Genomic DNA, 13,351 nt, shown 5'->3' on the forward strand with positions numbered 1-13,351 from the left:
ATACAGCATGTAAATATGGATGAGGGCGTATACAGCCTGTAAATATGGATGAGGGCGTATACAGCCTGTAAATATGGATGAAAAAGTATACAGCCTTTAAATATTGATAGAAGTGTATGGAATTAAACTTTGTAGGGAAATATAGTATGTACCGTACAGACCAAAAGTTTGGACACACCTCATTCAGGCTGTGTGCCCACGATGCGTTTTGTTAAGTGTTTCCGCAGCGTTTGAGCCGGATCAGACACTGCAGAAACGCTAAAAAGATGCATCAAATTAATTAGCATGCGTTTTTGGCTTTTTGTGCCAATGCATGCGTTTTTATCCGCTCAGGAATCGCTTAGCGGCTAAAAACGCAGCATGCTCATTAATTCCCGCATTGCTGAGCGTTTTTAGCCATCCCCAATGATCCCAGAAATCGCGTGTCAAAAAAGCGACAAAAATCGCGCAAAAAACGCGCGGAAAAAGACGAGCGTTTTCTGGGAAGGGGATCCTTTTCCTGAGCGTTTAAAAACGCTAGCGTGGGCACATACTGTAGCCTCAAAGAGTTTTCTTTATTTTCATGACTATGAAAATTGTAGATTCACTGGAAGGCATCAAAACTATGAATTAACACATGTGGAATTATATAATTAACAAAAAAGTGTGAAACAACTGAAAATATGTCTTATATTCTAGGTTCTTCAAAGTAGCCACCTTTTGCTTTGATTACTGCTTTGTACACTCTTGGCATTCTCTTGATGAGCTTCAAGAGGTAGTCACCGTAAATGGTTTTCACTTCACAGGTGTGCCCTGTCAGGTTTAGTAAGTGGGATTTCTTGCCTTATAAATGGGGTTGGGACCATCAGTTGTGTTGTGCACTGATGGTCCCAACCCCATTTATAAGGCAAGAAATCGCACTTAATAAACCTGACAGGGCACACCTGGGAAGTCTGGTGGATACACAGCTGATAGTCCTACTGAATAGGCTGTTAGAATTTGTATTATGGCAAGAAAAAAGCAGCTAAGTAAAGAAAAACGAGTGGCCATAATTACTTTAAGAAATGAAGGTCAGTCAGTCCGAAAAATTGGGAAAACTTTGAAAGTGTCCTCACGTGCAGTGGCAAAAACCATCAAGCGCTAAAAAAAAAACTGGCTGACACGAGGACCGCCCCAGGAAAGGAAGACCAAGAGTTACCTCTGCTGCGGAGGATCAGTTCATCCGAGTCACCAGCCTCAGAAATCGCAGGTTAACAGCAGCTCAGATTAGAGACCAAGTCAATGCCACACAGAGTTCTAGCAGCAGACACATCTCTACAACAACTGTTAAGAGGAGACTTTGTGCAGCAGGCCTTCATGGTAAAATAGCTGCTAGGAAACCACTGCTAAGGACAGGCAACAAGCAAAAGAGACTTGTTCGGGCTAAAGAACACAAGGAATGGACATTAGACAGGTGGAAATCTGTGCTTTGGTCTGATGAGTTCAAATTTGAGATCTTTGGTTCCAACCACCGTGTCTTTGTGCGAACCAGAAAAGGTGAACGGATGGACTCTACATTACTGGTTCCCACTGTGAAGCATGGAGGAGGTGTGATGGTGTGGGGGTGCTTTGCTGGTGACACTGTTGGGGATTTATTCAAAATTGAAGGCATACTGAACCAGCATGGCTACCACAGCATCTTGCAGCGTCATGCTATTCCATCTGGTTTACGTTTAGTTGGACCATCATTTATTTTTCAACAGGACAATGACCCCAAACACACCTCCAGGCTATGTAAGGGCTATTTGACCAAGAAGGAGAGTGATGGGGTGCTACGCCAAATGACCTAGCTTCCACAGTCACCAGACCTGAACCCAATAGAGACGGTTTGGGGTGAGGTGGACCGCAGAGTGAAGGCAAAAGGGCCAACAAGTGCTAAGCATCTCTGAGAACTCCTTCAAGACTGTTGGAAGACCATTTCCGGTGACTATCTTTTGAAGCTCATCAACAGAATACCAAGAGTGTGCAAAGCAGTAATCAAAGCAAAAGGTGGCTACTAGAATATAAGACATATTTTCAGTTGTTTCACACTTTTTTGTTAATTATATAATTCCACATGTGTTAATTCATAGTTTTGATGCCTTCAGACTGAATCTACAATTTTCATAGTCATGAAAATAAAGAAAACTCTTTGAATGAGAAGGTGTGTCCAAACTTTTGGTCTGTACTGTATGTATACAGTGTGTGTACATAAGGGGTGGATGGCATCTCTAACTCCCAGCTCCTGGGGACCTGATGCTGTCATGACTTGGTGGTCGCTTTTAATTGGGATTGGAGATGTTTGCTCCGTAATTACTTCATCAAGGTCAGATACCATGGGATTGAGATGGGGCCTGCTCATGTCATTAGACAGACAGGATAATCATGCACCTCCATGACCTCCGTAATGTACCTGCTCCCCCTCACTGATCCTTTTTCCTATCCGGATAGGTGGCTTATATTGCTCTGGAGCCGCTGCTCGTCGCCGTCTCCTTTGCTGCTAATTAGCACCTCGAAACCCTCCACACATTTAAATAAAACTCTCATTTTACCAACCTGTGAAGGACGAGCACATTTGCATATTAAGTGTAAGATCTAATTAAAACTCTACACATTTCTATTTCCTTTCTCTGCATTCCCCAAGCTGCAGCAGAGTAACTCTGTGCTGTCCCCATTCTGTCACTCCACATGGTGGCTGAAGTGAGCGGGGAATTAGGAAGGAGCGAAGGAAGCGGTGCCATACAAGAAATAAGGAGCGAAGGGGGGGGGTGGCCTGTACAAGGTTGGCATCCCTGCAAAACAGGGGCAACACAGTGTAAGGGCCCCCGTGCAGGAACAATGTAGGGGTCCCTCATTATTGAGGATCTTATCAAAGAACACAGCCAATTTGTCAGCCATGATATGCATAAATCCAGCATTTACCTGCAGTCTGATTGTAAGCTGAGAGGGGCTCTTACCTCCAAACCCACTGGATGCAGAAAATTTAAAATTGTCCCAAGATCCCTGGACATAAGGGCTCCAAAGTCTGTCACACATCTCTCCTCATCCACAGTTGATCCTCCCTCAATACCACCATGGTATATGGATGCATTCACCATCTTATTAGGTGATGGCCCAGAATCTGCCTTCAGTAGTCCATGGACACAATCCTCATCTAGTAGTTGGTGGCTTAGAATCTGTCCCTCAGTAGTCAATGAACGCTATTATCATTGAGGGGGCGTGTAACCAAGAATCTGCATTTAAGTGGTCAGTGGTCACAATCCCCATCTAGTAGTTGGGCACTATTCTCATTGAGGAGGCAGTGGCCCAGAATTTGCCATCAGTGGACACCGTTATCATCGAGGAATCTGCTCCTCAGTGGTCAGTGTACACAATGCCCATCTAGTAGTTCATGGCCCACAATCTGCCCTCAGTTGTCCATAGATACAATCACCACCAAAGTAGGCACTAGCTTAGAATCTACCCCTCAGTGGTCGGTGGACACCATTATCATCGAGGAACAGGTGGCCCAGAATCTACCCTGCAGTGGTCGGTTGATAACATTATCATCGAGGAGACGGTGGCCCAGAATATGCCCCTCATTGGTCGGTCGACACAATACCTATCTTGTAGTTGGTGGCCCACAATATGCCCCTCAGTTGTCCGTTGACACCATTATCGTCGAGTAGGTGGTGGTCCGTAAAATGCAGTTCAGTGGACAGCATCATCATTGAGGATGCGATGGCCCAGAATCTGCTCCTCAGAGGTTGGTGGACACCATTATCATCAAGGAGGCGGTGACCCAGAATCTGCTCCTCAGTGGTCAGTGGACACTATTATCATCAATGAGGTAGTGGCCCAGAATCCGTTCCTCAGAGGTCAGTAGACACCATTATCATTGAGTAGGTGGTGGCCCAGAATCTGTCCCTCAATGGTTGGTGGACATAACCACCACCTATGTAGCACTAGCACAGAATCTGCCCAACAGTGGTCAGTGGACACTATTATTATTGAGGATGCGGCTGCCCTGAATCCGCTCCTCAGAGATTGGTAGACACCATTATCATCGAGTAGGTGGTGGCCCAGAATCTGCCCCTCAGTGGTGGGTGGACATAATCACCACCCATGTAGTACTAGCTCAGAATCTGCCCCTCAGTTGTCAGTGGACACCATTAACATCGTGGAGGTAGCGGCCGAGAATCCGCTCCTCAGTTGCATCACTGTCGAGAACTGACCTGGCCTTGGGTAACGATCTGATGTTGGGTCTTGTTGGGGAAGTTACATATCTGGCTAGAACGATATCGGATCATTCCCCCATGACTGTGATACTTGAGTGTGTGGGTTCTGTACCTGCTTAAAGGCTCTTGTGGGGCTGAATCCGATTTGGTTACAATTACAGTCATATGTAAAAGTTTGGGCACCCCTATTAATGTTAACCTTTTTTCTTTATAACAATTTTGTTTTTTGCAACAGGTATTTCAGTTTCATATATCTAATAACTGATGGACTCAGTTATATTTCTGGATTCAAATGAGGTTTATTGTACTAACAGAAAATGTGCAATCTGCATTTAAACAAAATTTGACCGGTGCAAATGTATGGGCACCCTTATCATTTTCTTGATTTGAACACTCCTAACTACTTTTTACTGACTTCCTGAAGCACTAAATTGGTTTTGTAACCTCATTGAGCTTTGAACTTCATAGCCAGGTGTATCAAATCATGAGAAAAGGTATTTAAAGTGGCCACTTGCAAGTAGTTCTCCTATTTGATTCTCCTATGAAGAGTGGCATCATGGGCTCCTCAAAACAACTCTCAAATGATCTGAAAACAAAGATTATTCAACATAGCTTTTCAGGGGAAGGATACAAAAAGTTGTCTCAGAGATTTAACCTGTCAGTTTCCACTGTGAGGAACATAGTAAGGAAATGGAAGAACACCGGTACAGTTCTTGTTAAGCCCAGAAGTGGCAGGCCAAGAAAAATATCAGAAAGGCAGAGAAGAAGAATGGTGAGAACAGTCAAGGACAATCCACAGACCACCTCCAAAGAGCTGCAGCATCATCTTGCTGAAGATGGTGTCACTGTGCATCGGTCAACAATACAGCGCACTTTGCACAAGGAGAAGCTGTATGGGAGAGTGATGCGAAAGAAGCCGTTTCTGCAAGCACGCCACAAACAGAGTCGCCTGAGGTATGAAAAAGCACATTTGGACAAGCCAGTTACATTTTGGAAGAAGGTCTGTGGACTGATGAAACAAAGATTGAGTTGTTTGGTCATACAAAAAGGCGTTATGCATGCGCTGTATTGTTGACCGATGCACAGTGACACCATCTTCAGCAAGATGATGCTGCAGCTCTTTGGAGGTGGTCTGTGGATTGTCCTTGACTGTTCTCACCATTCTTCTTCTCTGCCTTTCTGATATTTTTCTTGGCCTGCCACTTCTGGGCTTAACAAGAACTATACCTGTGTTCTTCCATTTCCTTACTATGTTCCTCACAGTGGAAACTGACAGGTTAAATCTCTGAGACAACTTTTTGTATCCTTCCCCTGAAAAGCTCTGTTGAATAATCTTTGTTTTCAGATCATTTGAGAGTTGTTTTGAGGAGCCCATGATGCCACTCTTCATAGGAGAATCAAATAGGAGAACTACTTGCAAGTGGCCACTTTAAATACCTTTTCTCATGATTTGATACACCTGGCTATGAAGTTCAAAGCTCAATGAGGTTACAAAACCAATTTAGTGCTTCAGGAAGTCAGTAAAAAGTAGTTAGGAGTGTTCAAATCAAGAAAATGATAAGGGTGCCCATACTTTTGCACCGGTCAAATTTTGTTTAAATGCAGATTGCACATTTTCTGTTAGTACAATAAACCTCATTTGAATCCAGAAATATAACTGAGTCCATCAGTTATTAGATATATGAAACTGAAATACCTGTTGCAAAAACCAAAATTGTTATAAAGAAAAAAGGTTAACATTAATAGGGGTGCCCAAACTTTTACATATGACTGTATTTAATTTGGATGGGCATATGGCTGGAGAGATCAGAGAATATTTCAAAATTAATGCTGACACTGCTTCAGTCTTGATGGTGTGGGAAGCCATGAAGGCCTACTTTAGAGGGTTTTGCATAAAATAAATATTTTGGGTCAAGGCAAAGACTGGCAGGAGAGATCAGATGTTGATTAGAGAATTGGAGGACGCAGAGGAGGCATTAAATTAAACAATAATCAATCCCCAGAGGCACAGGGAAGGTTGAAAGAGGCACAGACTAGAGTATGGCAGTTGGCACTAAAAATGGCGGAACGTAAGAAAATGTTTCATACTATGAAATACTTTGAGGAGAGAGACTAGGCGGGCCATCTTCTTTCTAGGATAGTGGCAGCACAGAGGGATCCCACACAGATAGATGCACTAAGGGGAAGGGATGGGTGTGTGCATACCGGCAGCAGGCAGATTCTAGAGGTGATGACAGAGTATTACGCAGATCGTTATAATTCGCGAGTACAGCCGGAGGTGGAGGAGATTGATAGCTTTCTGGCGGAGGTACGGCTCTCGGTGGCGGACCAGAGGCTTCTTGAGGAGCCATTTAACTTGGAGGAACTTGACGCCGCTTTGGCCTCTATGCCTAATGGTAAAGCCCCCTGGGTGAATGGGATTCCGGGGGAAGTGTATAAAAAATATAAAGAGACGTTGCTTCCTACTTTGCTGGAGGTGTACAGTGCTGGCTTGGTGGAGGGGGGAGTTGCCGTGGTCCATGAGAAAGGCAATAATTGTTGTTTTACCAAAGCAGGAAAAGGACCCGGTGGATCCGGCTTCGTATCGTTCAATTTTGTTTTTGACAACAGATATTAAACTCTTGGCTAAGATGTTGGCAAACCGCCTTAATAAGCTAATAACGACAGTAATACATCCAGATCAATCCGGGTTTATGCCTAATAGCTCTACAGCACACAATCTTAGACGATTGTTCCTTAACATGCAGGCGAGGGGGGACAATGTGGGTCAGAGGGTTGTGGAGTCCTTAGACGCCGCTAAGGCATTTAACAGCGTGGAGTGGAGGTACCTGTGGGCAGTAATGAGGACAATGGAGTTTGGTGAGACATTTATAAGTTGGGTGCAGTTGTTATATGCGTCTCCGGGGGCCAAGGTACGGGTGAACGGTCTCTTTACTGATGATTTTCCATTGTATAGTGGAACGCGGCAGGGTTGCCCTTTGACTACTCTGTTGTTCGCGATTGCAATAGAACCTTTGGCGGCGGCAATGCGGAGGGATAAGGGAATATAAATATGGAAGCCATGAGGAGAAGGTAGCCCTTTACGTGGATGATGTGCTGTTGTTCCTTGGAGACATATAGGAGTCTTTGAGGGTTGTTATGCATAGCATTACTAGATTTGGGTCTATTTCGGGACTATTAACTGGGACAAGTCCGTGTTGCTCCCCTTGGACGTGGCGACTCTCCTGACACTGGATTCTGCAATTCCCTTAAGGGTGGTTGCTGAATTTAAATATTTGGGTATTGTGATTTTGGCTAGGATAGAGGACTATGAGCGGCTCAATATAAATCCTTTGCGTGGAATATTTCAGCAGAAGATTTGGGCTTGGAAGAAGGTTGCAGGTAGAGTTAACCTGATTAAAATGATACTTATGCCTCAGCTCCTCTACATGCTCCATAATGCTCCGGTGTGGTTGGCACAAAATAAATTCTAAATTTTATAGGGATCTTATTTGGAGGGGTGGACGGGCACGCATTAAACTGGAGAATCTACAAAGACCGAAAGACGAGGAAGGTTTGGCGATCCCTAATCCATGGATCTATTACATAGCGTCCCAATGTCAACATATGAAAAATGGAAGAGGGGGAACAAAAAAAAAAAAAAATTCTCCAGCATGTAATCCAATAAAATCAATTCTTTTATTCAAGATCAAGACATAAAATGTATGTATCAAAAATACAGATGAACAAAGGAAAGGAAGGATGGGGTCCCAATAAAAACAACCAACGTGTTTCAACCTCTAGCGGTCTTAGTCATGGTATGGTAATATCAACATATGGTGGGTTGGGGAGAATCTAGTCAAGGTACATCAGCTGGGTTATTTACTGAATATATGGTGGGGAAGGGCCCATTATTAGCTAGTCTAGAAGCGGGTAGATTTAGACTAAACCCCCAAAAATTCCAACCATAGTTATTATGGGGAAAGTCTTGGAGAAAATCAAGCAGTGGAGAGGTATAACGGGATTTACACGGTACGCGTCGATTTGGTTTGATCCTAGAATGGTGGAGCTGATACGATTGAGAGGGTTTGGTCAGTGGAGGCGCATTGGCAATTGATTCGTGTCTCAGTTGTTTGATGGTGGAATTCTTAAGATGTTTGAGATGCTTAGGAAGGAGTTCCCCTTGAGCCAGAAGTTATTTTTCTAGTATTTACAGCTGAGGCACGCTCTAAATCAGTGGTTCCCAAACTCCAGTCCTCACGGACCCCAACAGGTCATGTTTTCAGGATTTCCTTAGTATTTCACAGGTGATGAAAGTATCATCAAGGCATCAGGAATTCTCTCACATGTGTAACACTATGGAAATCCTGAAAACATGACCTGTTGGGGTCCGCGAGAACTGGAGTTTGGGAACCACTGCTCTAAATAAAAAAATAGAAAAGTTGCGGGTGGTTGTACAGTCAGATAATCTGCTGAATCTCGTGGGTCCTCAGGGAAACATGAGGGGATCCATCACTTTAATATAGGTGTCTGTTGGACACTTTTTTTTTACTAAGACATCTGTTAAGGTTGAGAGAAAGATGGATGGCAGACCTGGGTTCGTTTTCGGAATCTCAGTGGGAGTCGGTATTACAATATATCCCCCAAAGTGTCTATGAGTGAGGCTAGAAGGGTGTTGCAGTTATATCTAGTTTATAGAGTGTACAGGACTCCAGCGTGGATGATGAAGACGGGACTGAGAAGTGACCCAAGATGTTCTGAGGAGGGAGCAGACCTTCTACATATGATGTGGTTGTGTTCTCGTCTTTAGCCCTTCTGGGTGAGGGTTCTTAATTTCATTCAAGGGTGGGGGTGAATGTTTTGCGTACTCCGCTGGTTTGCCTGCTGGGATGTGTGCATGATATTGATGCCGATGAATGGAAGAGACTGGCTATTGCCAGGTTGCTGTATGCTGCTAGGAAACTTATCGCAGTGCATTGGCTGGATGAGAGACCGCCAGGTAAACGAGAATTTGTCAATTAAGTAAACTTTATTGTTGTATTGGAAAAAATATATACATAAAGAGAGGTCAACAGACACAATTTGAAAATGTGTGGGGAGGTTGGATGGACCATCCAGGTGTGGTGTCTGCTGAACTACTGCAAAATAGGTTGGGGGTGGCCTAATAGTTTTTGGCAGAATTTTTGTTTTGAACAGAGAAGCAATGTAAAGTTCTATGTAACCATGCCAAGTTGTGATGAATTTGGGCGATAAGGGATATGGGGATGGGGGTGGGGGCTGAGGGGTAGAGTTTAATGGTTGTACTTAAAGGAAAAAACAGAATTACTCTAAATATCTTGTGTATGTTTGGAGTTTGTATCAAGCTGTGTTACAGTTTGTATGTATGTTTAATAAAATGTACCGGATTTAAAAATAAAAAGAATCTGCTCCTAAGAGGTCGGTAGACACCAGTATCATCGAGTGGGTGGTGGCCCAGAATTTGCCCCTCAATGGTCAGTAGAGACCAGTCATCGAGGAGGTGATTGCCCAGAATCTCCTCTTCATAGGTCGATAGAAATCATTATCATTGAGTAGGTGGTGGCGAAGAATCTGCCCCCCAGTGGTTAGTGGACATAATCACCACTCAAGTAGCACTATCTCAGAATCTGCCCCTCAGTTGTCAGTGGACATCATTATAATTGAGTTGGTGGCCCAGAATCTGCCCCTCAGTGGTCGGACACAATCACCACTTAGTAGGCACTAGCTCATAATTTGCCCCTTAGTAGTCAGAGGACACCATTATGATCGAGGAGACAGTGGCCCAGAATCAGCCCCTCAGAGGTCGGTAGACACCATTATCATCGATTAGGAGGTGGCCCAGAATCTGCCGCTCAGTGGACATAATTACCAGCCATATAGAACTAGCTCAGAATCTGCCCCTGTTGTCAGTAGACACCATTATGATCGAGGAGGCGGTGGCCCAGAATCGGCTCCTCGGAAAGCAGTGAACACAATCCTCATCTAGTAGTTGGTGGCCCAGTATCTTCCCCTCAGTGGTGGGTGGATGTATTCAATATATAGTATATAAGACTCCAGAGTAGTCATGTAACCCTTTGCTAGGACATGAATATGCTGCAGTAATGCTAACCAGGGCTGTGATGGGTCAAGAAGCGCCATCACCTAGGATTCTTTCAGAGAATACATACATGTCGATTTAGTCACCCAATTGAGTGCTCAGGTCAAAATTAGTGATGGGCGAGTAGCATTGTTGCTCACGTGATCTCCGAGTATTTTGGCGTGCGCGGAGATTTAGTTTTCTTCGTCTCAGCTGCATGATTTGCGACTTGCAGACAGGCTGAATACATGTGGGAATTCCCTAACAAACAGGCATTCCAGACATGTGTTCAGGCTGTCTAGCAGTCGCAAATCATGTAGCTGAGGCGATGAAAACTAAATCTCCGAGCACGCCAAAATACCCGGAGACCACCCGAGCAACGAGTATACTCGCTCATCACTAGTCACAATGTTCCCCGATGGGGTCTATATAGGCCTGCACCCCTGGTGTCAGTGCTGCTCATATTCAGTGCAGTATTATTCTTTCAGCTTTTAGGTTTGTGAGTAACGATGAATATTTGGAAATTACCGGAATCACACGAGAACAGTCTGGTGAATATGAATGCAGTGCAGCAAATGAGGTGGCAGTCCCAGCGTGGCGCCGTGTTACTGTCACTGTATATTGTGAGTATCCTTCATGTGTTGTATCCAAATTGTAGAGGATTGTACTCAGCTGTGATTGAGGTCGGCACAGGAAGTGGGTTCATGAAAATGTCCAGGCAGGTTTATTAAGACAGCATAAACCGCTCAGGGAAGAAAAAAAAGAACAGCCTTTTCTGGCACAAAGTGCAAATTGTCTTTTCAGAGAGGAAGAGGACTAGAACTCTAGTGCCACCTATTGGAAGTAACAATCCTAAAAGTCAGTGTCGACTCTTTAACGAGCCTTGTCACATGAGTCATGTGATGTGATAAGGCTCGTTAAAGGGTCGACATTGACTTTTAGGATTGTTACTTCCAATAGGTGGCACTAGAGTTCTAGTCCTCATCCTCTCTGAAGAGACAATTTGCATATTTCCCAGAGGAGCATTGCAGATTTAAGTCTCTTCATCTTGGCATGCTTAACATGTCACTCTCCGCAAGGAGAACCGATACTTCTTGGATTCTGGCACAAAGTGAAAACACAATGTAAATAGTCCACACAATACAGAGGGTCCGCCTACTCAGGGTAGTGTCCGCTTCTTTAGGCCTTAGAACAGACCAACACATAGGAGATCCACCCATCTCAAGAACCAGACACTGAATGAGACACTTGGTCTCCATTTTATCTGCCAAACCACACCCATGGGGTTGGGATATGTGAGCGGTCATTCCTATCCAACTCTTATGACTGCTCGTAAAATCCGGCACTGGAATGGCCTAATAACTCTCTCAGGACTGTGTGTGCTGGAGCATGCTTTCCAAGCGCACATCACCGAAGCTACCAACCGCAAAGATGTATATCTCCCCTCAAGGACCCGTCTGGCGGCCATCTTACAAAGGGTAAACCTTAATGAAAACCCTCAAACTGGTCCCAATAAAGACACCAATAAACAGAAGAAATGTCTCCTCTTGTGAAGTCGTGGTCCGTATGTTACTGAACATAAAAGATGGGATCAGGTGACACCAGAGGGGTACAGGGCCGGCCCGAGAGATTATGGCGCCCCAGGCGAAACTATTTTGTTGCGCCCCTACTATTCTTGGCAGTAGATGAAAACTTGGGATATAAATTTAGGAGCAAAATAAACCACAACAACAATGATTAATTAACTCTCTCCTAACTCTTTAATCTTCTGAGAAGTTGTATTGGACAAATATATACAAAGTAATCAATAGCACAAAACAAAAACGACCATAGGTAATTAAAATTTTTGTTTCCTTGCCTTTTTTTTTTTGAAAAGGATGACACTAAGTCTCCGAGATTAATTTGTTTAGCAACTTCAGATTCTATCGAAATTGTTGCCAACCCAACCAACCTCTCTTGCGTCATATTTGCCCTTAAATATGTACACTTTTCTTTCCATCCCTAAAACTTTTTGCCTTTTGAAAAGATTTTTTATAATTTTTTCTCTGGCGCCCCCTTTGGGTCGGCGCCCTAGGCGGCCGCCTAGTTCGTCTATACGTTCGGGCCGGTCCTGGAGGGGTATAGCAAAGTTATAGTGGCAATCCATCCTTCTCCAGTTGTAAAGCTCTGTAGCATATATAAGTATATGTCACCACATAGAACATTCCCCAGTAGGGATCGCCTCACCATAGGAGCACTTTGAGGACTCATCTCTCACTCTTCATTTCCTCCACAGATCCTCCCTACATCTCTGATACTAGAAACACCGGGGCATCTGTTGGTCAGAAGGGGATGCTGCGCTGCGCTGCCCTGGCCGTTCCGCTGGCAGAATTCCATTGGTATAAGGAGGACACCAGGTGATGTCATTACTGTTCTTCCACCTTCATGACATTAAATACCAATAAAGTCCTGGGCGCCTGGATGCTGTGAGATGGTTGAGACTGGTGCCACACTTCGAGATTAGACAGAAGTCTTTGCTGGTCTTCCAGGAGCAGCTTTCCTCTTGTCCATTGTTGTGTCTGGTATTTGGCAGAACGAAGTGGAGCTGCAATACCATGCTCAACCATAGACCTGAGGTGTGCGATAGTGCTGAAGAAATAAATACCTTTTCCTTAATCTGAGACTACCTGTTTGATGTTGAAGTGCAACTTAAGAACTATGTCTTTTAGTTCAGGACAACGTTCTGATTCGATATGCCTGTTCTGAGCTGGCCGCCATCTTTGCCTTCATGATGACGCACACCGCAGATCGCAGGAGGGCGCATTATAAATAGAAAGCTTCTCTATTTTTGGCGTGAAGAACTATTTCACATTCAGCGGCCGCTGCTGAATCGTTTATTAGGCATTTGCATTTTCTTTTGGCATCTTTTCTAGATTCTGAGCCTCGGCCAAATCTGAGCCGCTATTGCTGCTGCGAGGAGTTTCATGTTCCTTACTGCAATTTATAGAAACCGATGTTAATATGTGTCGCCATTATTGATGTAGTCGGCAATATCGCAGTGGGGCCTGTATGGGCCAGCAGTGAC

The 13,351-nt window shown here is 44.3% G+C and overlaps 2 protein-coding genes across 2 annotated transcripts in view; one reads left to right on the plus strand and one right to left on the minus strand.

Moving 5' to 3' along the window:
• Window positions 1-13,351, plus strand: part of LOC141085047 (opioid-binding protein/cell adhesion molecule homolog) — a 225,731-nt gene that overhangs the window by 202,000 nt on the left and 10,380 nt on the right. The window contains exons 4-5 of the mRNA XM_073570046.1: window positions 10,776-10,910; window positions 12,563-12,683. Coding sequence (XP_073426147.1) covers window positions 10,776-10,910; window positions 12,563-12,683 — 256 coding nt within the window. The remainder of the gene's footprint in view (window positions 1-10,775; window positions 10,911-12,562; window positions 12,684-13,351) is intronic.
• The window catches only part of LOC141085046 (protein CEPU-1-like), a 1,055,154-nt gene that overhangs the window by 143,875 nt on the left and 897,928 nt on the right, over window positions 1-13,351 (minus strand). The window lies entirely within an intron of this gene.

This window comes from Dendrobates tinctorius, unplaced genomic scaffold (assembly GCF_039654945.1).
Source record: "Dendrobates tinctorius isolate UK_male_01 unplaced genomic scaffold, ASM3965494v1 ptg000028l, whole genome shotgun sequence".
Classification (NCBI taxonomy): domain Eukaryota; kingdom Metazoa; phylum Chordata; class Amphibia; order Anura; family Dendrobatidae; genus Dendrobates; species Dendrobates tinctorius.